Source organism: Pseudophryne corroboree, chromosome 3 (assembly GCF_028390025.1).
Source record: "Pseudophryne corroboree isolate aPseCor3 chromosome 3, aPseCor3.hap2, whole genome shotgun sequence".
Taxonomy (NCBI): Eukaryota; Metazoa; Chordata; class Amphibia; order Anura; family Myobatrachidae; genus Pseudophryne; species Pseudophryne corroboree.
The window spans coordinates 688,377,250-688,403,185 of NC_086446.1; the positions used below are offsets into that span (position 1 = coordinate 688,377,250).

Below are 25,936 nucleotides of genomic sequence, written 5' to 3' on the forward strand. Positions count from 1 at the left end.
TCCAAAATACGGAAAAATCCCATATCCAAAATACCTCTGGTCCCAAGCATTTTGGATAAGGGATACTCAACCTGTATAACCCAAGGCAGGAGGCAGGCAAGCTCTCCCACAGGTCCCCCAGGGTGTATTTTGACTTCCCCAGCAGTGCCAATGGAGCCTCAGAAGATATGCAATGGAGCAGGAGAAACAGCGGTGGATCAAAGGAGCGGTGGCGGAACCCGCGGCAGCACCGTCGCAGAGGTTTATTCAGTCTCTCCCACGAGAACAGGCAGAGCAGCAGAGCACTCACTAAAGCCTCCGGCCTCTACGCCTCACACAGCGGCGGCAGTAGGAGCGGGCATAGGCATCGTGTAGCGCGGTAGTGCGGGAGGACGGGAGAGCGGCGTCCCACGTGATGCAGCAGGCCCCGGCTCCCCGAGTACAGAAACAGTCCGGCCACAGAGGGAGAGCAGCCCACGGCTCCCAAAGTAACACAGGGGTCCCTCCACAGCTTCACACCAGCACTGGGGTCACCTGCAGACCCAGGGGGGGACACAGGATATAAAAAACGGATGAGAAAGCTGGAGAGCCACACAACCTGTGTGCTACTCCATGTCCGCCGAAGCCACGCCCCAGTAAGGCAGCTTTGACTGCTACCTACCCTGGTCCTTTTTCACTGCAGTGTTAATGGTTGCTGAGCTACCCCACCCCTGCTCCAGCCAGGCAGTCAGTCAGTGTCTGACCATCAAGGGAGGCTCAGCTCATTGCTGCCTCACCTCTCATCTCTCCATGCAAATACAGTGAATACAGCGAACTTTGATTATAAAATTGATATATAATAATACAAAGAGAATATTTAATATTATACTGTAATTATCTTCTTTGTATTATTCTAATCATTTTGAAAGTCAAAAACCCTTGGCGTATGACAGGTGCGGCTCTGCCACCCCGGACTGCACGTCACTGACTAGTTTCTTGGGAATTTAATTTATTGCTTTTAAACCACTTGATTCAACGGTGGTATAGCAAATACAATAATCTACCAGCTATGTCTCTGAAATCACGCTGGTGCCTGCCAATCGCAGGCTATTACATTTGGATTTATATCTCAAGGTCCAGTGAAAAGGATTTAATACAAGTATAAATATCCCCTTTTATGAGCCGATAACAATGCAGCCTGCTTCTTATTACTTGTCCACCGAGCGCCTTTCCAGTCCAAGCTCCCTGCCTTGCTTTTTAAACTACCAACAGACACAAATGTTGCACTTACATATGCGGGTTTATGGATACTCCCGAAAATGTGAGACATTGTGATACATTACTTCAGTCTAATGGGGCTGATGCAGAGTTGAACGAAAGTCAGTTTTGCAAACGGACATTGTTTTTGCACTGCGTATAACCCGGAGCTGAGCGTACATAACAGTCACACATCCACCTTCCACTGAAGGGGAGCGTAACTAGGTGGCTTCAGGGCATTTGTACATAGTTAGTGAATGCGGGTCAAGTGGGTGTTGACACGACTGCGAGCAAAGCAGAGGTAAGCATATAAATAAATACAACAATGCCGCGTTCGGGTTTGAATGACCCCCAAAGTGTATTTAGGAACAACAAGGGGATGGGTTTGTACATAAAAGCCGATAAAAAGGAACTAGTAATGTACTAATTTGGGGTAATGTACTAAAAGTAAATTATTATTCCAGATCATTACGAGGGTGGATTACCTTTTGCTTCATTTTCACTATCAAGAACCATCTGAAACACATCAGGAGCCAGACAGAGACCAGCATTGACAAGCAGTGACCGCTTCTTCCTTACAGAGTCCTTCATGCCGCTCTGTTTTGCCTATGACAACGAAAGATAAATGCATCAAGCAGATGACTTAATGATCTCCAGCTAGTGATCTACAACTCCAATTGGGATAACCCATTCATTTTCTACACTCTCACAAAATAAGTACATTATATAGATACAGGAAAGAAGAAGCAGAGTCTTAAAGAATGAACCCCTAATATGTAGGGGAGGTCCAAGTGGCAAATGCAGGGGGTATGAGGGAGTGATTTGCATTATCATGACCCGACTTCCCACTATGAAATGCTGCAAATCGCATCTTCATTCCCTTGCATACTTCACTAGGGAACTGGGCAAGAGATAGGAGGATGCTCTACTCTCCAAGGACCTACCCCCCACATGTTTCAGACATTATGGGGCCTTTGCACGCACATCAACCTTAATTACTTCCGCATTGTGTGTACGGAGAACTATGCAGATATTTGGCCATATAACAAGTTGTAAGCATCTAAGCGACCACACACCTAGTGCAGAATCTACCTCAGAGTACGGCCTCCAATGTAAGCATATAAGCGACTGAGTTCGCAATTGCTTATGCGACATGCCTGCAAAGCTCCCGTAACACTCCTAGAGCAGCTCAGTGAATAGCCACCTTCCAGTCACCACCCAATACATTTACTGTAGGTCTCAGTTGCTACTGTGACTCTGTGCATACAAACTGAAAATTATGCACATTGCAACCTTTTAATGACTTTCGATGCATGCGCAGTAGAACCAGTGGCAAACGCAGGATTTCTAGAGGGGGGTTTCCAAATGCAATCCACAATCTCCCACTCTGCAGAACATTGAAGCAAGTGTGGGAGTCTTGGAGAGCGGTAGAAGAACCCAGTAACAACCCTGAACATTGGGGGTCATTCCAAGTTGATTTTAGCTGTGCTAAATTTAGCACAGCTACAATCAGGCACTCAGGCACTCACACAGTGCCGCCCCCCCCCCCCCCCCCCCTGCAGAAATGCAAAAGCAGCGCACAGCGGCGATGCTTTTGCATTTCAGGAGTAACTCCCGGCCAGCGCAGCTCCTGCGGCTGTCCGGGAGAACCTCTTCGCTGCCCGAGTCGCAGCGGCTGCATGTGACGTAATGCAGCCGCCGCGGACCGTACCCCCAATGGTCTGGCCGCACCTGCGTTGGCCGGACCGTGCCCCCTTAACGCTGCTGTCCAGCCCCCTCCCGCCCAGCGACCGCCTATGCCTGTCAATCAGGCAGAGGCGATCGCTAGGGAACGACGCACTGCGGCGCCATTGCATGCACAGTTCCGACCCGATCAATGTGCTGCGATAAACTGCAGCGAGCAATCGGGTCGGAATGACCCCCATTGTTCTTTTCATACACTGGGAATACAGTATTAATATTTAACACTATAGTTGATCTATAGTATAGGCTGTTTCAAACATATTTAAATTCTATAAATAAGATAAGTGGTCAGCAAAAGGTTAAACATAGCATAATAAATAAATACACACACACACACACACTGCAACTTGATAGAAGAAGCTGCTACCACTCGGCATAAGCAGCAGCTCTGACGCATTAACTGCATAAAGTGACGGCGGCTCTAGTAGTCATATTATATACCATTGCTAATGATGTCATAATTTGAGCCACTAGCCAAGAGGAGGAGGGTTTCCGGTTGTGTGGAAATTTATTCATTTTAATTTACTTATGTGAACATTGACAATTTGCACAAACATCAGCATTGTGCATGAATTGTGGCCATATGTGCTTAATATGTAGGTAAGAAGATAATAAGATTTTACTTACCGGTAAATCTATTTCTCGTAGTCCATAGTGGATGCTGGGGACTCCGTAAGGACCATGGGGATTATACCAAAGCTCCCAAACGGGCAGGAGAGTGCGGATGACTCTGCAGCACCGAATGAGCAAACACAAGGTCCTCCTCAGCCAGGGTATCAAACTTGTAGAACTTTGCAAAAGTGTTTGAACCTGACCAAGTAGCCGCTCGGCAAAGCTGTAATCCCGAGACCCCTCGGGCAGCCGCCCAAGAAGAGCCCACCTTCCTTGTGGAGTGGGCTTTTACTGATTTTGGAAACGGCAATCCAGCCGTAGAATGAGCCTGCTGAATCGTGTTACAGATCCAGCGAGCAATAGTTTGCTTTGAAGCAGGAGCACCCAGCTTGTTGGGTGCATACAGGATAAACAACGACTCAGTCTTCCTGACTCTAGCCGTTCTGGCTACATAAACCTTCAAAGCCCTGACCACATCTAGTAACTCGGAATCCTCCAAGTCACGAGTAGCCACAGGCACCACAATAGGTTGGTTCATATGAAAAGATGACACCACTTTTGGCAGAAATGTGGACGGGTCCGCAATTCTGCCCTGTCCATATGGAAAACCAGATAGGGGCTTTTATGTGACAAAGCCGCTAATTCTGACACACACCTAGCTGAAGCCAAGGCTAACAGCATGACCACCTTCCAGGTGAGAAATTTTAACTCCACGGTTTTGAGAGGCTCAAACCAGTGTGACTTCAGGAAACTCAACACCACATTAAGATCCCAAGGTGCCACTGGAGGCACAAAAGGAGGCTGAATATGCAGCACTCCCTTTACAAACGTCTGGACTTCAGGAAGAGAAGCCAGTTCTTTTTGAAAGAAAATGGATAGGGCCGAAATCTGGACCTTAATGGAACCCAATTTTAGGCCCAAAGTCACTCCCGACTGTAGGAAGTGAAGGAAACGGCCCAGCTGGAATTCCTCCGTAGGGGCATTCCTGGCCTCACACCAAGCAACATATTTTCGCCATATACGGTGATAATGTTTAGCCGTCACGTCTTTCCTAGCCATTATCAGCGTAGGAATAACCTCATCCGATATGCCTTTTTCTGCTAGGATCCGGCGTTCAACCGCCATGCCGTCAAACGCAGCCGCGTTAAGTCTTGGAACAGACAGGGTCCCTGTTGCCACAGGTCCTGTCTTAGAGGCAGAGGCCATGGGTCCTCTGTGAGCATTTCTTGCAACTCTGGATACCAAGTCCTTCTTGGCCAATACGGAACAATGAGTATTGTTCTCACTCCTCTTTTTCTTATGATTCTCAGCACCTTGGGTATGAGAGGAAGAGGAGGAAATACATAAACCGACTGGAACACCCACGGTGTCACTAGTTCGTCTACAGCTATCGCCTGAGGGTCTCTTGACCTGGCGCAATACCTCTGTAGCTTTTTGTTGAGGCGGGATGCCATCATGTCCACCTGTGGCAGTTCCCACCGACTTGCAATCTGCGCGAAGACTTATTGATGAAGTCCCCACTCTCCCGGGTGGAGGTCGTGCCTGCTGAGGAAGTCTGCTTTCCAGTTGTCCACTCCCGGAATGAACACTGCTGACAGTGCTCTTACGTGATTCCCTGCCCAGCGAAGAATTCTGGTGGCTTCCGCCATCGCCACCCTGCTCCTTGTGCCGCCTTGGCGGTTTACATGAGCCACTGCGGTGATGTTGTCTGACTGAATCAGCACCGATTGGTCGCAAAGCAGGGTCTCCGCTTGACTTAAGGCGTTGTATATGGCCCTTAGTTCCAGGATATTGATGTGAAGGCAAGTCTCCTGACTTGACCACAGACCTTGGAAATTTCTTCCCTGTGTGACTGCCCCCCACCCTCGGAGGCTTGCATCCGTGGTCACCAGGACCCAGTCCTGAATGCCGAATCTGCGGCCCTCGAGAAGGTGAGCACTCTGCAGCCACCACAGAAGAGACACCCTGGCCCTGGGGGATAGGGTGATCATCCGATGCATCTGTAGATGTGATCCGGACCACTTGTCCAACAGATCCCATTGAAAGGTCCTCGCATGGAACCTGCCGAAGGGAATGGCCTCGTATGATGCCACCATCTTTCCCAGGACTCGCGTGCAGTGATGCACCGACACCTGTTTTGGTTTTAAGAGGTCTCTGACCAATATCATGAGTTCCTGCGCCTTCTCCGTCGGGAGAAAAACCTTCTTCTGGTCTGTGTCCAGAATCATGCCCAGGAAGGGCAGACGCGTCGTAGGAATCAGCTGCGACTTTGGAATATTTAGAATCCAGCCGTGCTGTTGTAACACTTCCCGAGAGTGTGCTACGCTGATCAGCAACTGCTCTCTGGACCTCGCCTTTATGAGGAGATCGTCCAAGTATGGGATAATTGTGACCCCCTGCTTTCGCAGGAGCACCATCATTTCCGCCATTACCTTGGGCCGATTTGAGGTATCGGTGAGAGGGCATCTACTCGAATTCCAGCTTGTATCCCTGAGACACAATCTCTATCGCCCAGGGATCCACCTAGGAGTGAACCCACTTGTGGCTGAAATTTCAGAGACGCGCCCCCACCGGGCCTAGCTCCGCCTGTGGAGCCCCAGCGTCATGCGGTGGATTTAGTGGAAGCCGGGGAGGACTTCTGTTCCTGGGAACTAGCTGTGTTGTGCAGCTTCTTTCCTCTATCCTTGCCTCTGGCAAGAAAGGACGCACCTCGGACTTTCTTGCCTCTTTGTGAACGAAAGGACTGCATTTGGTAATATGGTGCTTTCTTAGGTTGTGAGGGAACGTATGGCAAAAAATTTGATTTTCCAGCAGTAGCTGTGGAGACCAGGTCCGAGAGACCCTCCCCAAACAATTCCTCACCCTTGTAAGGTAAAACATCCATGTGCCTTTTTAAGTCGGCATCGCCTGTCCATTGCCGAGTCCACAGGACCCTTCTGGCAGAAATTGACAATGCATTTATTCTAGAGCCCAGTAGGCTAATGTCTCTTTGAGCATCTCTCATATACAGGACAGCGTCTTTTATATGCCCCAGGGTCATTAATATAGTATCCTTGTCTACGGTATCCAGATCCTCAGATAAGGAATCCGTCCATGCTGCTACAGCACTACACACCCAGGCCGACGCAATTACCGGCCTTAGTAAGGTACCTGAATGTGTGTTAATGGACTTCAGGGTACCCTCTTGCTTTCTATCCGCAGCATCTTTTAGGGTGACCGTATCCTGTGACGGCAGGGCTACCCTCTTGGATAAGCGTGTTAGAGCTTTGTCCACCCTAGGGGAGGATTCCCAGCGTAACCTGTCCGTTGGCGGGAAAGGATACGCCATAAGCATCCGTTTGGAAATCTGCAGTTTTTTATCTGGAGATTCCCAAGCCTTTTCACATAACTCATTTAGCTCATGTGAAGGGGAAAAGGTCACCTCCTGCCTTTTTTCCCCATACATATGAACCCTCTTGTCAGGGACTGGGGTGTCCTCTGTGATGTGCAACACATCCTTCATTGCTATAATCATATAACGGATGGCTTTTGCCAATTTAGGCTGTAACTTTGCATCATCGTCATCGACACTGGAGTCAGAATCCATGTCGGTATCTGTGTCAACAATTTGGGATAGTGGGCGCTTCTGAGACCCTGACGGTCTCTGCGACATAGGATCAGGCATGGGCTGTGACCCCGACTGTCCTAAGGTTTCAACTTTATCCAACCTTTTATTTTAGAAGACAGTTCCCCCACAAGGCCCTTTGGAGAGACAGAGAGAGAGTATGCCAGCACACACCCCAGCGCTATATGTCCCAGGAATCACACAGTAACTTAGTGTTAACCCAGTAGCTGCTGTATATAAAGCATTTTTGCGCCTAATTTATGTGCCCTCCCTCTCTTTTTACCCTCTTCTACCGTGTAAATATTCTTGGTGCCGTGGAGAGACCAAACGGCAACGTCTGGAATTGGTAATGACAATCCTGTACCACAAATCTGAGGTACGCCTGATGAGGTGGATAAATGGGGACATGAAGGTATGCATCCTTTATGTCCAGAGACACCATAAAATCCCCCCCTTCCAGGCTTGCGATGACCGCTCTGAGCGATTCCATCTTGAACTTGAACCTTTTCAGGTATATGTTCAGGGATTTTAAATTCAATATGGGTCTGACCGAACCGTCCGGTTTCGGTACCACAAACATGGTCGAATAATAACCCTTTCCATGTTAAAGGAGGGGAACCTTGACCACCACCTGCTGAAGATACAATTTGTGAATTGCAGCTAACACTATTTCCCTTTCTAAGGGGGAAGCTTTCTGCAGGGGAGAGCCTGGGGAGCTTCCTCTCAGCGGAGCTGTGGAGAGAAAATGGCGCTGGTGAGTGCTGAGGAAGAAGCCCCGCCCCCTCAGCGGCGGGCTTCTGTCCCGCGTTTGTGTGTAAAAATGGCGGGGGCTCATGCATATATACAGTGCCCACTTGTATATATGCTGCTTTTTGCCAAGAGGTTCCTAATTGCTGCCCCCCCCCCCCCCCCCCCCCTGCGCCCTGCACCCTACAGTGACCGGAGTGTGTGGGTTTAATGTAGGAGCAATGGCGCACAGCTGCAGTGCTGTGCGCTACCTCAGTTTGAAGACTGGAGTCTTCTGCCGCCGCTTTTGAAGTGTTCTTGCTTCTGTCACCGGCTTCTGTTTTCCGGACGGCGGCGCGGCTCCGGGATCGGACGACAAAGGGTGAAATCCTGTGTACGATCCCTCTGGAGCTAATGGTGTCCAGTAGCCTAAGAAGCATGACCTATCCACAGTGAGTAGGGCTGCTTCTCTCTTCTCAGTCCCACGCTGCAGAGAGTCTGTTGCCAGCAGATCTCTCTGAAAATAAAAAAACCTAACAAAATACTTTCTTATAGTAAGCTCAGGAGAGCTTACTAAGTAGCACCCAGCTCGTCCGGGCACAGATTCAAACTGAGGTCTGGAGGAGGGACATAGAGGGAGGAGCCAGAGCACACCAGTATCCAAAGTTCTTTCTTAAAGTGCCCTGTCTCCTGCGGAGCCCGTCTATTCCCCATGGTCCTTACGGAGTCCCCAGCATCCACTAGGACGTTAGAGAAAAAATGACTGACAGCTTTCTACTGAGCTGCATGGAGAAAAGACTTCATTCCTACCTGTCAAGTGGCACAAGATGCACTTAAATCTCAGAGGTTGCATAGAATAGGGGGTATTACCTGTTCTATGATCATCGCTGCCTGATCTTCTGGGCACTGTGGCTTTGTGTACAGTGTAGCTCGGAGCTGTAGACGATGAAGACAAGTTTTCAGGAGGTTTTGGTATTCCCCGTTACCTCCCAGAATCAAAGCCTTCTGAATGTGTCCTATAGCAACTTCAATGCGATCTTCCTCTTTTTCTATCTGAGCAATTTCCAGGTGAATTTGGCAGCGCATCACAGTCAGTAAACTAAAAGGGAAGAGAGAGAGAGAAGTAATGTATGTCATTCGTTTAAAGTTGCTGAATTTCCGTTTACAAATAATTCCTTTTCACTTCAGCTGATATAAAGTCAGGGCCTGATTCACGGATGGACGAAACCTACTTTTCATGCTGTGTGTGCATCTAAGTCGCACTACGCATGTGCCGAGAGGGTCTTGTGAGGGCGGTCACAGGGGATCAGTATGAAATGTCTACAATCAAAATCCCGACGGTCAAAATCCCGACAACAATTGACCGGCGGTCAGAATCCCGACAAAGGCAATATACCGACAATGTCAAAATACCGACATTTAAAATACTGACAAGGTCAAAATACAGATATTTAAAATGTCGACAGGTCAAAAAGTCGACAAGAGTTTTTTTTATGTATGTCAACATAGGTCGACATGGGCAACATAGGTTGACAGTATGCCGCGTTCACTCGCCATGCTTCGGGCACGGTGCCTCAATACGCTCGGCACACTATTGTATTCCCCTTTCAGTTATATTCCCTCTTCAGGTCCCCTGGGATGGTAAAGTATGAACAAGTCGATTGCAATGAAAAAATTATGAAAAACTCATGTCGACTTTTTGACCTGTCGACATTTTAAATGTCGGTATTATGACCTTGTCAGTATTTTAAATGTCGGTATTTTGCCCATGTCAGGATTTTGCCCATCCGTGTGCAGTGTAAACTGGGCCGACACAGGTATATTCCAGTTCGGAGCCGCGGTGTGAACGGGGACTGTCCCAAGTTTGACCCAGATTGGAACCATTATCCAAATCCTGGGTAGGACCAAGGATTTTGGTGTGACGGGGGTAAAAGTTTGTAAAAGATACAGACTTACCTAGCTTACATTCTCCCCACCCTTCCGAATCAGCTGCTGCCAATATTGATGACGAGCTTGCTGGGTGCATAATTATTCATTAAGCACCTGGAGGTCACATCATCAAACGCGAAAGGTGCATACACACGGAGCGATGTAAGCTTACGATTTTGACTATGTAGTCAAAATCATAAGGAAAGTTAGTGCAAATCGCACCGTGTGTACACAGCTTGCGATACCGATGCACGCTCCCATGGGGTCGGTATCGCAAGAAAAGATAGACTGTGCAGGCAAGTCAATCTTGACTATATTGTGTACAATCTAGTAAAAAGTATAGTCAAAATCTCACATAGTCAAAATCTCAAGTAAAAATAGTCAATATGGGTGGTTCAGGGTGCCGGGAGTTCAGGGGAAATCGCAAAGTCAAAATCGGAGATACTGTAGTCAATAATGTGCATGCACAATGTAAATGTGGACAACACAAACACCCATTCGCCAATGAGATGTGAAGATCTCAGAGCAGAATGGCAGATAGAAGAGCAATGTAAACATGATGTGTGATTTTCACAAGGCTGCAGCTATAAATCGTAGCTGCAGGGGGAGATACAACACATAGAAACGCTTATTATACAAAATAAATTATTCTAGAAATAAATTATTTCTCCATAATCCAGCTGTAAAGATAAAACTAGCAATACTTGCCTATCGATGCTTTCTAATGCCTGGGACATAGACACTAAAGGCTTCTTTACGTGTTTGCGAAGATTATGTTGTAGTAAAGGCAGACACAGATTCCACTGTGCAGTGCACACATTCTGCATGGTGACAGGGTCACCTAGACGGACAGCGTCTTGTAAGGCTGATTCTAGTCTCCTTATAACTCGTAACTGTGCCTGTGAAACAGAAACTTGCTTTAGGTGATCTGTTATCAGAAATGATCATACTGTCAACATGAAAACACTAAATAGTAGGTACATACTTGCCTACTTTGAATTTCTCCTCTCCGGGAGAAGCCCGGAAAGGAGACGCTGCAGGAGACTTCTGGGGGCGGAGCCGGGCTGTGACATCAACAAACACCGCCCCCACATCCGGAAAATGCTGCGATATGCAGGTCCGCTGGAAGGGGCGGGGCTAAAATGACGCGATTCGCATAATTTTAGCCCCTTCCACACTCTACGGACCCGCGAACACAGGAGAGTATCTCTCCATCCTGCCCGCATCACTAGGATGCGGGAGACCTGCCTACTCTTCCAGTGGTGCAGGGGGCTACCCCAAAAAACGTGATCCTCCCGCAGAGTAGAGAGTAGGGAGAGTAGGCAAGTATGATTAGGTAGCATATAGTAGGCATTTGGAAATCCATAGAAGACTCAATAGGGCTTATTCTGAATTGGGAACAAAGCAAAAAAAAGCAAGTAATTGGAATAAACCAAGTTGCAATGCAAGAGATGCAAAATGCAAATACATTTATTGTTTCTGCAAGCAGGGTAAATACTGGCTGCTTTTGCATGTAGCCCACAAATGCCGGACAGCTTTATGTTTACACAGCAATTCAGTTTGGCTACGCACCTCTCAAATTTTCTGAATTGTTGCTATGTACTAAAAGCCTATTGCAGGAGTTTTCACAGAACTCTCTGCAAAAGGCGAATTAGCACTGCAGATCATAATTCCCATTATTATTAATGGGGACTACAAACTGACAGAAATTTACAAGTTTGGCCCCTTCAATTTAAACCATCTTCAGCGGGCTTAGGGCCTAATTCAGCATGGATCGCTATTCAGAGAAATCGCAAATTGTTCAATTATCAAACGATTGCGCATACATAGCATTCGCATTGTGCGTGTGCGAGGGGTAATAGTGACAGAAAATGCGTACAGATCATAGTCGCAATGTAGCCGCTGTTAGAATGACAGGAAGCCGGAGTTTCTGGGCGGAAACCTGATGTTTTCTGAGTGTGTCAGAAAAAACACAGGCGTGCCCAGGCATTTTTGGGGAGAGTCTCTGATGTCAGCGCAAACCACTTCCAGGCCGTCTCAGTCGCAGATTAGTGGCAGCCTCAGACCTACTCACATTTGCTCAGATGGAAAAGTATCTTCGATGTTCCGGGAACTGCGTATGAATCTGCGAGTGGATAGCGATCTGCGTGGGGTAGCGCCTTTCTACTCGCAGATAACTGCAATTTCTCTGAATAGCGACCCATGTTGAATTAGGCCCTTAAACCGCTTTATGTCTGTGGAGGCTTACTCGTAGAAGAGGGATCTTCTGATTTTACAATTAAGTCAGTATCAGTATTTCCATACATTGTAACACTACAGCAGTGATTTTCAACCTTTTTTTTACTCGCGGCACACTGAACAATATTTTAAAATTGCCAAGGCACACCATCAGTTCCCCACAGAAAAAAACGAAAAACACACATTGGCCCTCATAGTTAAAAAAAAAATCCACACATACATTGGCCTACACAGAAAAAACAATCACATTGCTCCCTCCATAAATCCATAAATCCTTATTTTCCCCACATAAATCCTATTGTTCCCCACAGGAGAAAAAAATAACAAATATTAGCCCCTACCGGTCAGCTGTCCTCCTCCCTGTCCCTCAGTGGCGGGGATTGTTCATAGTGGAGTGCTGAGAATACTGAGCAGCGGGCGGTCGGGCAGGTGTGGCTGTAGGTGGGCAAGGAAAGCTGTGTATGCAGGCAGGTGGGCTGGCTGGGTGGTAAGACGCGGCGGCTGTGACCTATGATATCACACCGCCGCGTCTTCAAGGCATACGTCACGGCCGGAGCACGACTGATCCTCTAAGAAGAGCCTGGGCCAACAGTTCACTCTGAAGGTGCAGGAAGCTGCTCTGGCTCCGCGGCACACCTTGCAACTGGTCGCGGCACACTGGTTGAAAAAGCCTGCACTAGAGGCTATTTATAAAGCGTGCTAGTAAAATAGGTCACACTGTGCTACAAGTTCTGCCAATGAGCATGGATTTGGGCAGGTGCAGAGGTTTGTAAGCTAAGGGCAGGAGCTGGGCAGACGGAGAGTGTTGCTTGCAAAATATGAGCCAGTCGCACCAGTGCACCTACTTGTGTGCAACAATATAGAACAACATTTCCTTTAGCAGAGTCTGTGCACTAAAACTGTATATTGGGTATTATTCAGGTTTGTTAGCAAACCAAAAAAGCACACTAATGGGCAAAACCATGTTGCACTGCAGGTGGGGCAGATGTAACATGTGCAGAGAGATTTAGATTTGGGAGGGGTGTGTTCAAACTGAAATCTAAATTGTACTGTAAAAATATAAATAAAGCAACCGTTATTTACCATGCACAGAAACAATATATAACCCACCCAAATCTAACTCTCTCTGCACATGTTACATCTGCCCCGCCTGCAGTGCAACATGATTTTGCCCATTAGTGTGCTTTTTTGGTTTGCTAACAAACCTGAATAACCCCTTTTGTGCTGAATTGGGGTGTTCGTTGCAAAGCAGAGGCACACACACAGTTTGATTATGATACATTTAATGAATTCTGTTTTGAACTCATTGGTGGCAATTCAGGGTTTTTTTGCGCACCCCCTGATTGGTGTCTATAGAATAGGAGCCCGACGGAGCAATTTAACTGTTTCTCAGTTCTCTGTAGAGTAAGCGTGCATATGCACAAACAAGGTGTTTTGTGATGCACATCCAATGCATTGCATTCCAAAAAGACAAATAAGATCAAAAAACAAAATGTAAATACCTCAACAACACTTTTGGTGTACATGTCAATCCGAGGTCCAAGCTTCAGAACCTCAAGCTGACTCTGGAGACATTGTAAGGCTATGAGAGTCCTTGGATCCTGTAACATAGTAAAATATGAGTGTAAACTGTGAAAATCCTTCATACGGGAGGAAAAATAATTATTTATACTAACTGATGTGCCCGGTGGCAAAGGTTTGGTGGGCTGAACATTTTACCCTTTTTACCCTCTTAGGAGTCACATTTTGAAAAATCCCTGCTTAGTGGGTGGCTGCAAATAACTGTCATAGTTTCCAGACCACCCAGCAGGTCACAAGTTCCAGGTCCCCTTAGAAGGTGCATATGGAGAACTCACCTACTGTCACATTTTCCAAAGCAAGATGGTGATGCATTGTAAATAGCAGGTTGACGGTTTGCCATACAACTCCAAAACAAAGCATAACTATGGACCAAGACCTTTAATTTGGTATATGAGCCCTGCTCATACAATGCCATCAAAGAAATATGTCACTCATAAAAGTCATCTATCTGTTATTAATATATAGATAGAATAAAAAAAAACATGGAGAACCAATACAGCTGTGATTACAATCTGGTGATGAAGAGAGTAGAACACCAGCACTGTAACAGGCCTGTTACTGTAACAGGTATATCAGTTTAGCATTGCTAACGGTATCTTCCATTTAAATAGGGAACACACCTGTGAAAACTTAACGTACAAACTGTTATTCTTTGTTCCTCCATTCCATCTGAATTATTAACATGCTACAGCAACTACAGTAATTAAGCTGGATGTACGAATTTCAGTTTATTCACATTCATGCCACACACAGAAGTATAGTCCTATATATTTAGTTAAATGAATGCATTTCTGCTCAGTGCATTGGAATGGCATACAAAATACACACAATTATTTTAACGCAATAGCCTGACTCTGTTCAGTTGTATGTAGTCCTGCAAAATCCCCTGACAAGCACACATGTGCCATTGTGACGCTCTCTGCATCAGCTGACCAGTGCTGCACTAATTACACTGACACGGACATCGCTCACCTGAAAATGAATACAATAAGAGCTGACAGCCTAGTGCAGCTTCCCTCAGAAGAGAGGGAGTTTCTGCAGCAATGGGCGGAAGCACGAGTTCTGCTATTGTGTAGCCCAGGGGAAGCCTACAGACTGTCCGCTACATCTCAACTTCACACAATAAAAGATTACAAGCTGCAAATACCCTCATTACAGCATAAAATCTACTAATAAATTTGTTACATGATCCCTTTTATTATTCCTCCAGGACTGCAAAGGTCTAGAATGTCTTCTATACAAAAACAAAATCCTTTTTTATATTGGGCTTATTATTTACTAACAGCAAGCTGTGCCTGCCATCATGCCTCAGGATATATTGGCTACTGTGTGTCATTGTCCTACTTGTCTCTCTCAACAACATTTCATATTCCCAAACCAAGAAATATGACGCTAATCCTATTATGCATGGAAATATTGTTTTCTTTACAGAATACATTTCATTTTATTAGACGTTCATAGAGAATTTCCTCGCTACTAGTCATCATACTAGAGTAAAATAAATTATTTGTATTATTATTAATATTTTCAATCCTGTGTCACAGATAACTTATTCATCCCAACCGCTCTTGCTGACAACACACAAGAGCAGATGTACTAAGCCTTGGAGAGTGAGAAAAACTACCAACCAATCAGTCCTAAATGTCATTTTTCAAACACAGCCTGTAACATGACAGTTAGGAGCTGATTGGCCGGCACTTCATCTCTCTCCACTTTATCACCCTCCACGGTTTAGTATAGCTCCCCCCACCCATCGCAGGGCAAAGCCGCCCAGCAAGCAGAATGGCCTGCCCAGCGGCCGCTGCAATCGTAGATAGGCTGTGTATGCATGAAGTCCACGGCCATCTTTTCAGATTGGAGCGGCTGCATGTGACATCACGCAGCCGCCCTGAAAACGCCATTGACCCGCACCCATTTTCCCTGTGCCACCCTCGCAACGCTCCACTGCCGCCCCGTGAACATCTTTGCCTGTCAATCAGGCAGAGGCATTCGCAGCTAGATCAGATTGAATTCAGCGGCCGTGCACACACCAGGCGTTACCTGCACATGCACACTACCGACACTGGGGTTATTGCGGTCGCATAGCTTAGCGATGCAACCTGAATAACGCCCTTATACCATAAGTCCCAGCAATTTGTGCTGCTAGAGGCTGGCAGGCCATGCTGGACTTATAGGCCCTACACACTGGGCGATCTGACTGAAAGATATGAACGATCTCATTCATTAATGAACGAGATACCGTTCATATCTTTCAGTGTGGAGGCACAAGCGATGAACGATGCGCGGCCCCACGCTCGTTCATCGCTGGTGCCCCGTCGCCTGTGCATGCAGGCCAATATGGACAATCTCGTCCATATTTGCCTGCACTTCTATGGAGCTGGGTGACGGGGGGAGTGAAGAAACTTCACTCCCCCCGTCACTGCCCCCCCGCTGCCGGGTCGGCCGTATCCGCCGTCGGGCAGCTCGGCGGCGGATCGCTAAATGTGTAGGGCCCTTTACAGTAATATTTGTACATGTTAATACTGCACATATTAATACACATACTATTACAGCAATGTATCTGCTATATAGAGATGTCCATTTTGTACATGTATTATGTGGTTTATATTCCTAATAAGATGACTGCTCAGCTTGTAGAGTGGGATAGGAGTGAAGGTGCTTCCACAGGCGGTAGCTTACAGCTGACATGCACAAGAGAATGTTGCATGGTTCAGTAAGCCGTCCATTGATTTTATTAATGCTCTCGCCCCTCACCCCCTACCACCTTTTTCACCCCAATAATCACTCGGACAACTGAATTGCGATTTAAAAGGTCACAGCCAAATTTATTGATCGAATTAGAATTGGTACTCTATAAGTGGGTGGCGAGAAAGCAGTGCGTACCCCCGGCTACAGCCTACATGTTAAATTTCTCCTAAATTAAACAACGGGGCGGAACCTAAGTCCCGCCCTTGCGCAAGTTAGCTGAGCGGTACCACTTCCCACCATTGGCATAGCACCGGTCCACCCTTAAGATGACGACCGTGTCGGCCCTTGAGGCCACGACAAACTCGCCGAGTATCTGGGGGAAGTGCCGGCCAACCGACGTTGCGCTACTACAGACTGCCGAGGAGCACTGCTTGCCGCGCCTGCTGGACCTCTTTTGCCAGACCATAATTAAAGCCCGAAATGGCCTGACGGTGCCTCCACCGGACGTAAAACTTAATTTCAAAATTCCAGTTACCTCACCTCTGCCCTGGTGATAATTAAAATTCTGGACTGGCCTACCGGTGCCACCACCGAAAATAAAAAACAATTGAATTCCTAACTACTAGGGCCAATTGCCCTACCACATGGGCGGGAGGGTGGGTGCCTTCTTGGATCCTTGTTCAGCATGCAAGAGGGAGCCTGCCTGGCATTCCTGGTCTTTTGTACCTCCCAGGTAACTCTTCTCCCCTTTTTTCTACAGGCTGCTCCTATGCTACCTGCTCTATCCTCCCCTTCCCCCTCCCCTCCCCCTTTCTCCTAATCCCTGCCCCAGGCTTCCTTCTTTTAAAAAACCAGGACGCTTATTTATTCTCAGTCCTATTTGGCCATCGAATTCTTTTATATGCGAGCCAGTAGCCAGACACACAGGGAGTAAGCAGTACCCTGCAGACATATTCACTTCTCCTCTGTAATTTCCACGACAACCATTGTGTCTGGGCTATAGTCTGTGCTCTGTATGCAGTGGCCCTCCTCATAAGCATGTCTCATACCGGCCCCCTGGGATCCCGGCAGGGTAGATGTCATCCCGGCAGCCGAAACAGCGGGAAGGGGGAGCGAGCACAACAAACAAATGTTCTGATTACCAGTTTTCTTAATGTTCAGAGTATGCACCTGCATTAGCCTTTTTTTCTGTGTGGCACTAAAAAACTCAGGAAGGTAGCATCTCTTAATGTTTAAGATTAGGGCGTGCAGTCAAGACCCCCCTCCCTGTGTATGTATGCTGGCCAGGCTGTCCGTAATACCTTCAGGGGTCAACAACAATAGTGGTAATTATATTTATGCCAGTCCCTGCTGTAACCATCTGCTGCCCACCTCCCCTCTGTCCTCTGTCCTGTCTCCTCTGGAGATGGAAGTAAGCAGGACTCCAGCTGTACTATCCTGCAATTAAGGAAACTACTTAATTAATTTTGACTAAAAGTTCCATGCAATAAGAGGGGAATAACCCATCCCCCTACCCCTGCAGTGGCAAAAGATACCCCTCCGCTGTGTCACAGCCCAGCCCCCTCACCTTATTGCAGAGCGGAGCATGTGCCACACGCCAGTGACGTCCCTGGCACACGCAGTGGTCAGCATATTGTGTGGTCCCCCGTTTCGCCCCCTAGTTACAGTGCATGTACTCCAGAGTACCAATCACACAGTATTCTGGGGAGCAATTTCAGGAGTGAGACATTAACCCCAGGGGGCGGGAGCAGGAGGAGGAAATTCGTTCTGCACATGTGCCAAATGGATTTCCTACATAACAGTCAGTGGATGCAGCTGGACAGCACGGATCCCATGTGTTAGTGGCAGGTAAGTGGTTAAGGGAACTATTCATTATCACCAATGCGCCCGTTACACATGCAAAAAATGCTAATTTCTGCATTTTTAAAGTAATGGGTCCATTTATTATTAGAAGCCCGATATGGCTGCCTAGTATTAGGATAACTCCAAAAACTGTTTGCTGCGGGAACAAATGCCATCTTTAAATGGCGCTGAATCCTGGCACCTTGCTCATTCTTATGGGAAGGAGGTCTAGTGTGAACTCAGGTCATGCATGCGCTCAAAACTGGGCGGGCACCTGTAAGTATCAATGCTACTTCTGTAGCAGTGTTACTGATTGCAGGGGCAAGCTGCTGCTCCCACACAATACTGAATTGCTCACCTAGTTAACTATTCATTGTAGCAACCGGCCCAATGATGAATAGGCCCCTAAATATTAACCACTGTGAATGTTTCTTGAGTGTTTACACTTTCCTAGGGCAGTACAGATCATGGGTTCAATTTACCACCATGGCGTTAACTGTGTGGAGTTTGTATATGCTTGCGTGGGTTTCCTCCGGGCACTCCGGTTTCCTCCCACAACCCAAAATAAGTGGCCACAAAATAATACTAATTCATATTACGCTGCACAGTAGTCTCCATTATTCAAATTACGAGGCACAGTAGCACCACTTACACACATTACACCAGGTAGAGCCCATTTTACACATTACGCCAGGTAAAGCCCACACCACACAGAAGTACACTTTATACATTTTATACCACAGTAGAGAACAGTCAGATGCACGGTCTCACACTAAGTTTGATGTTCAACAAATGCTCAAAATAAATTAATGACTGCTATCTGCAGCTGTACAGTGGGCATTTGGTCATGCTGTATAATGTGGCTAAACTGCTACTTACATTTTTTCTGCCGAGGAACAGCTCCTGTACTCCAGTCCCTCCTCGGAAACTGAAGGAGACGGAGAGGGTGGAGTATACTGGGGAGAGGAATCCTGAGGTATCGCGGCCGGCGTCAGTAGCAGCTGTCCCCCTCCCTGACGTCCGTCATGTAAAGGGAAAGCGTGGGATTGCTGCAGATGCCCGTCACTCTCACTTTATGCTACAATCTGATTGGGCAGAGGCTGCTGCTGCTCCCGTCCCTGAGAGTGAGAGTTTGGGGCTGAGGGCGCAAGAGGGCAGATGCCCTGCAGCAGACACAGTGCACAGGGGAGTGGAAGTGGGAGGAGCGGCCGTAAGCGGACCACATGAGGGAATAAGCGGCCAGTCAGGGTGTCTGCAGATTGTGCGCACACAGGGCAAATGCACACACTTAGTTATGGTCCTGGTCGTTGTAGAGAGCAGTGAGTAAGGTTGAGCGTAGGGAACAGTGAGGAAGGGTGTAGGGAGCAGTGGGTGAGGGAAGCAGAGACAGTGGGTGTAGGGAGCAAAGAGAGTGGGAGAGTGAGGGACGCAGTGAGGGTGGGTGTAGGGAACAGTGAGGTTGTGTGTAGGGAGCAGTGAGGGTGAGTGAGTGAGGGAAGCAGAGAGAGTGAGTGTAGGGGTCAGTAAGGGTGGGTGAGTGAGGGGAGCTGAGAGAGTGGGTGTAGGGAGCAGTGAGGGTGAGTGTAGGGAGCAGTGAGGGTGAGTGAGGGGAGCAGAGAGATTGGGTGAAGGGAGCAGTAAGGGTGAGTGAGGGGAGCAGAGAGAGTTGGTGTAGGCAGAGCCAGATTACAGGAGGGGTGACAGGGGTGGTCGTCCTGGGGACCCCACACATTATGGGCCCCCATGCACAGTCTTTTGCCACTATTTCCTCCTCAATGGCTCAGTTGATCCTTAACAGCAGTGGCCGAGGAGTTACTTACTACAGACAGGAGCCAGTGGAGCACAGTGACGGCTCAGCTCCTTCAGCGTTGCAGCAGCCGGCTCTGGTAGAGTGTCTCCCTGGATACTGACAGCAAATCACGTGAGACACTGTACTAGAGTCTGCTGCTGCAGTGCTGAAGGGGCTAAGCATGCACTGTGTCAGAGTTCTCCACCGGTTCCACGCTCTTCTAAGTAACGCTTCAGTGAAGAAGTGCATGCTCTACCGGTTCCAAGGCACTTCCAGCTTCGTGGGTGCGGTAACATTCCAGTGTGTGTGTGTGTGTGTGTGTGTGTGTGTGGGGGGGGTGCGAGGGGGTTATCTGTGTGTGTGTGTGGGGGGGGGGGGGCGAGGGGGTTATCTGTGTGTGTGTGTGTGTGTGTGTGTGTGTGTGTGTGTGTGTGTGTGTGTGTGTGTGTGTGTGCTATATAGGCTCCCTGCTCTCTCAGGTAACACTACAGTGGGGAAGGGGGGGGGGAGGGTCTTAACACATACACGGGAGGGGGGGCAGTAATTTAATTAGTGGGGGCCCCCACGATTTAGTTGCCCCTGGTCCCCCACAAGCCTTGATCCGGCCCTGGGCGTAGGGATCAGTGAGGGTAAGAGTAGGGAGCAGAGAAGGTAGGTGAGTGAGGGAAGAAGAGAGAGTGGGTGTAGGGATCAGTGAGGGTGGGTGAGTGTAACAGCGAGACTGGGTGTAGGGATCAGTGAGGGAGAGAGTAGGGAGCAGTGAGGGTGGGTAAAGGGAGCAGAGAGAGTGGGTGTAGGGAGCAGTGAGGGACATCAGTGTGGACTGTGGAGGCGCTGAGCAAAGTATGTGTTCCCAGCTTCCCACTGCCAGTTGTAACCTCCCCCGCTCTGTGACACACCCCACGCTGCTTTCCGCTCCTGAGCTGGACTGGCAGGCTCCTAGTCATGTGTGCGCCACTGCTGAGTGCAAGGCAGAGCTCCGGAGTCTCACTGTGCAGCCAGCTCTGGGACCATCCGTCGCACAGCAGTTCTCTAAGGGGCTCAGCCAGGAAGGCGGGATGCAGTGCACCGGCGTTTGTGGCCACTCCCAACGCCGAGATGCACTGCTGCGGTGTTCTGCTGGCTGCTCCTCTTCTCCGTTCTCCGGCTGCCGGTCCCGGAATGCCCTGCGCATTCCGGCTTGAAACGCTGGGGAAGGGGGGGTTGACGGTGCCTACAGGGTAAATGTTATTACCCTGCTTGCCCGTCTTGTGTGTGTACTAGCGGATGTGCCCTCAGTGCAGATGCACTAGCACACACCTAGTTACGGCCCTACTTACACCTTGCTTTTCTTGGTGTAGAAGCATCAGTTGTGTAGTGTAGGGTATAGAGGAGTCAGTGTGGTAGTGTGGGAGGATGTAGTGCACAGTATGAAGGGTTCAGGGATGTAGTGCAGTGTATAGAGAGGACAGAGGTCTACTGCAGAATATGGAGTGATTAAGGGTGGGGTTTTATCCTGTGAGGAAATGTGTGGTTTTTGTTACTGTTGGGGGAAGGGGGCATCAAACATTCCCGCACAGGGTGAAGGTAGACCTGGTGCTGGCCCTGCTTGCATTATTTTCAGTATTGGAGCTGAATATAATGAAACGTCCTCATTAACTTCATGCTATATTTGGCAGGGGATGTAGTTAATATACCGGCTGTCAGGATCCCGGCGGACGGACTACCGACCGCGCCCTGGTATTCCCGTGGGTGGTGTGTCCACGCCACCACCCGAGGGAGAATAGAACCCACAGCGAGCAAAGCTCGCCACATTGGCCCGAAGCAAGCTAGCCTGAGAGAGGACTCGCTCCGCTCGCTGATGGTATTATGGCTGGTGGGATGCCGCTGTCAGGATCCTTACAGCCAGCATCCCGTCAGCCGGGATACCGTATCCAAAACCGTTTGGCAGCACCAGAGAGCACATTGCTTAGTATGAAAGATAATAACCTGGTCTGATTTAATCTGTTAGTAAAAGGTATAAGGACGATTCAATTTAATCAAATAAATCAATAGGAAAATAAGAGAATCTGCATTGTAATAAAGGATAAAGAACTCTGTAATGCAAAAAAATACTTCCCTGTATAAATATACTCTCTCTAACCCTAACACGTGCAGCCAGCAACATCCTCTAATATAGCATGAAAACAAATATTCTTACAAAAGAAACAAAACAACTAAAAATCACATAATATAAAGAGGTTCACAGCATGTAATAAACACAAAGCTTGGAAACATACATTGATATCTGCAATCTTCAAATCAGTGATACAAGCCGCAGCTAGTGGGGTGCACTTTAATTCAATTGAGAGATGTGCAAGTTCAATCAGCAGGGAAATTCTGTAGATAAACAAAGAAATTGGACATAAAGGGTTCCGGTTGACACTACATGAAAAAACACTGCAGCATATACATTCAAAAAGGAAAACTGTACATTAGAGACAAACATATAAAATTAGTGTTCTCGTCAGGATTCGATGTGGGCAAGGTAAAGGGGCACTTTGTTTGCAGATGTCGAAGGTGTGAACGCGCACAAAGAGCTGGTCAGGGATCATTATTTGGGCAGGTCGGCCACCTCGAGGTCACTAAAGGGGCGTGCCTCAGCTGTCAGCGTCCTTGATGAGAACGTGGATCTCCCTTTAATGTGAATAAATTCCGTGTGCATGCAAGCGGCATATATTCACGCTGTAGCAGCAAGTCAGCGGCCAGGCAGTTTTAGCAGAGCACAGCTAAAGGGGCTTAGCGCATTTTGGGCCTAATTCATATCTGATCGCAACAATAAATTTGTTGGCTAATGGGCAAAACCATGTGCATTGCAGGTGGGGCAGATATAACGTGCAGAGAGTGTTAGATTTGGGTGGGTTATTTTGTTAATGTGTACAGGGTAAGTAACTCTTACCCTGGCCTTCCTTTACAGGAAACTTTTTTTGCATAGCGGGGCTGCACAAGCGTTCGCAGCCCTGCTATGCAAAAATACACTCCCCCATAAGCAGCGTCTAGTTGATCGCACGGGCAGCAAAAAGTTGCTACGTGCGATCAACTCGGAATGACCCTCATGGTTTTGCCCATTAGCTAATAAATTTTCTCTTGGTATGCCAGGTCAAGTGAGAATCTTCTAGCATCAAGCATATTTTCTGTTTAATTTTTTTGCCAAATATTAGTAGTCTTAGTCGCAACATGATGCAACTAGGGTGCACAATAAGACTGTGCAGATTAATGTATGTGCGAGTCCCTGAATCTGCACACGACGTGCTACAATGTAGCAGCAGCAGCTTTTTTCCAATACAAGTTCTGTTCTGCTCCGTATACAGACTCAGCCACACACAGTATACAAGTGTACTACAGTGCATCAAATTAATCAGCAGTCTGCTCATGTGTCCTAGCCGCATAGCATTGCGAATAAGTTATATTTTCAGCACACAAAAAAAAGACATCCAACCTTAGCATAGTTGCACAGGACCTGGCGGCTCACACACGCCAGGCATCTCACACTGCATGGCGTACTGAGGCTGGATGTACAGATGAGTCCTTAAAAGCTATTTGAAAGCTATTTGCAGCAACTGCGACTGGTTTACCGCAAATAGGGGGTAATTCAGAGTTGATCGCAGCAGCCAATTTTTTAGCAGTTGGGCAAAACCATGTGTACTGCAGGTGTGGCAGATATAACATGTGCAGAGAGTGTCAGATTTGGGTGGGTTATTTTGTTTCTGTGCAGGGTAAATACTGGCTGCTTTATTTGTACACTGCAATTTAGATTTCAGTTTGAACACACCCCACCAAATCTAATACCCCTTTTACACCCCAAACCCGGGTCCGACCCGGTATTTTGAACCTGGGTCTGACCCGGGTTGAACGCGGGTCAGACCCTTTCACACTACACTTTCAACCCGGGTTATTGCAGGGTTGGCTCCTTTTAACTCAACCCGGGTCAGCAATTAAAACACCATGGATGTCATTTTAAATGGACTTTTTTGGCTCAGAAAGATGAGGTGTCAGAAGGGGACAATAGGAGAGGGTGGGGACAACTCACCGCATTGCAGGAATCATGGCTGACAGAGCTATGTTTTTATACACAAGTGCAACTTTAACCCCGTCAGTGGCGAGCTCTCAATTTAAAAACACACCCTACCCGTGGGGCTCGCCAGCCCCAGCACTGATTTGCAGCCACCTTGTGGCTCCCGGGAATCAGCATAAGCTATTATACAGCTAAGCCCACCCCCCGGCCAATAGGAGCCCGGATTGCGGGCTTAACTCCATAATGGAGTATGCAGATTCCCGGGCGCCGTGCATGCTGCACTGATGTCACCAGGGAATCAGCAGGTAGTATGCACGGAAATCTTCCAGGGTTGCCAGCACTGTCAGTGCTGGCTACCCCGGAAGATTTCCGGGTATACCACCGAAGGGGTTAACTGTTCCAGTAACATACCTCCCAACTGTCCCGATTTTTGTGGGACAGTCCTGTTTTTTCGTGCCTGCCCTGCTGTCCCACCCACAGGCCGCAGTGTCCCACGGTGGGGGGGCAGCTGTGAGGCTCCTGTCACTGCTTAGCAGAGCAGAGCACTGTCACTGCTTAGCAGAGCAGTGGTGAATAGGCACTGTGCGCATGCGCACAGCGTCTATTCACAGGTGACATGCCAGCAGCTCAGAGAGTGTTGGACATGCTCGCTCAGTGATGGAACGAGGGGATGTGACTCGTGAGCGCAGTTCTGCCCCCTTTCATATAGGCCATGCCCCCTTTCCGGGCACACGCGCGTTTAGCACGTGCCTAGGTCCCTCTTTGTACTTTTAATAAGTTGGGGGGTTTACAGTAAGCTGTTTAGCAATCGCTGCCTCACCCCTAATTCTTAATAGCTCTAATTCTTAATGCTCTCTGTTCTCTCCTGTGTAGCAGGGCTCAGGCTGCTGACATCATCAAGGCACACAAAGAACAGCCAATCAGCACTTTTACATGAATGCAGGGTTGAATAACCCAGGTTGGACACTTTAGAGTGCACATTGACCCGGATCCAACACGTGTATGACACAGGGACGTGCGGTGAGCTAAATAGCTCAGGAGGCACTGGCTAGAACCAGAGCCAGATTTACATGCAATCTCTGTCTCACCTGCCTCACCCCACCGCATGTCACTGGTATAACACTGCTTTTATTCCGGGTCGAAATGCAGGGTTACTCGACACGGGATATTCAAAAGTGGTGCTTTTAGACTGCACCTCGACCTGGGTCGAGCTGGCTTGACTCTGCAATATCCCGGGATATAGGTATTATATACTCTCTCTGCACATGTTATATCTGCCCCCTCCCCCTGCAGTGCACATGGTTTTGCCCAACTGCTAACAAATTTGCTGCTGCGATCAACTCTGAATTACCCCCACAGTGTGGATACATCTGTATCAGGAAGCATCTGTATAAAGAGAACCAGGAACCATTGAAACCATTTGATTGATTCGTTTGATTAACTATTGACTGAATAATTATTATATATCCATGATTCATAAACAAGGGAAAGTGGAAAGGTGTCATGGCATGTTACAAAAAAATATACAGTATATCATTTGCAGTTTAAGCTGTCTAACCCAAGACAACAGCTGTACCGTCACATACTCGATGCGGAGGGATGTGATGGAGGAGAAACAATTACTATTGCACAACGTATTCTACAAATACATTATGACCTTAAAAATAACAAAACACACTGCTATATAATATAATATGATTTATGACAACAGTAAAGAATATGTAAGAGGAAAAAAAAACATTGGATAATTCTAAAACTGCATGTATGTTCAATTAACATGTAAAACATAACACAAAGCATGTTGTACTACACATACCACAATTATAGTCACAATACTGTCACTATCACTATATTGAATTATGCAAAAACTATTCTAAGGGGTTCATAATGATCATGTATTAAAGTAAAAACACATGGAAAACATGAAAATAGGATT

At 47.6% G+C, this 25,936-nt stretch overlaps 1 protein-coding gene across 3 annotated transcripts in view; it reads right to left on the bottom strand.

Moving 5' to 3' along the window:
• CFAP46 (cilia and flagella associated protein 46) overlaps window positions 1–25,936 on the bottom strand; it is a 798,890-nt gene that overhangs the window by 542,279 nt on the left and 230,675 nt on the right. For all 3 annotated transcript variants that reach the window (XM_063962013.1, XM_063962014.1, XM_063962012.1), the window contains exons 10-14: window positions 22,226–22,325; window positions 13,570–13,668; window positions 10,538–10,728; window positions 8,771–8,999; window positions 1,701–1,821 (exon numbers count right to left, since the gene is read on the bottom strand). In XM_063962013.1, coding sequence (XP_063818083.1) covers window positions 1,701–1,821; window positions 8,771–8,999; window positions 10,538–10,728; window positions 13,570–13,668; window positions 22,226–22,325 — 740 coding nt within the window. The remainder of the gene's footprint in view (window positions 1–1,700; window positions 1,822–8,770; window positions 9,000–10,537; window positions 10,729–13,569; window positions 13,669–22,225; window positions 22,326–25,936) is intronic.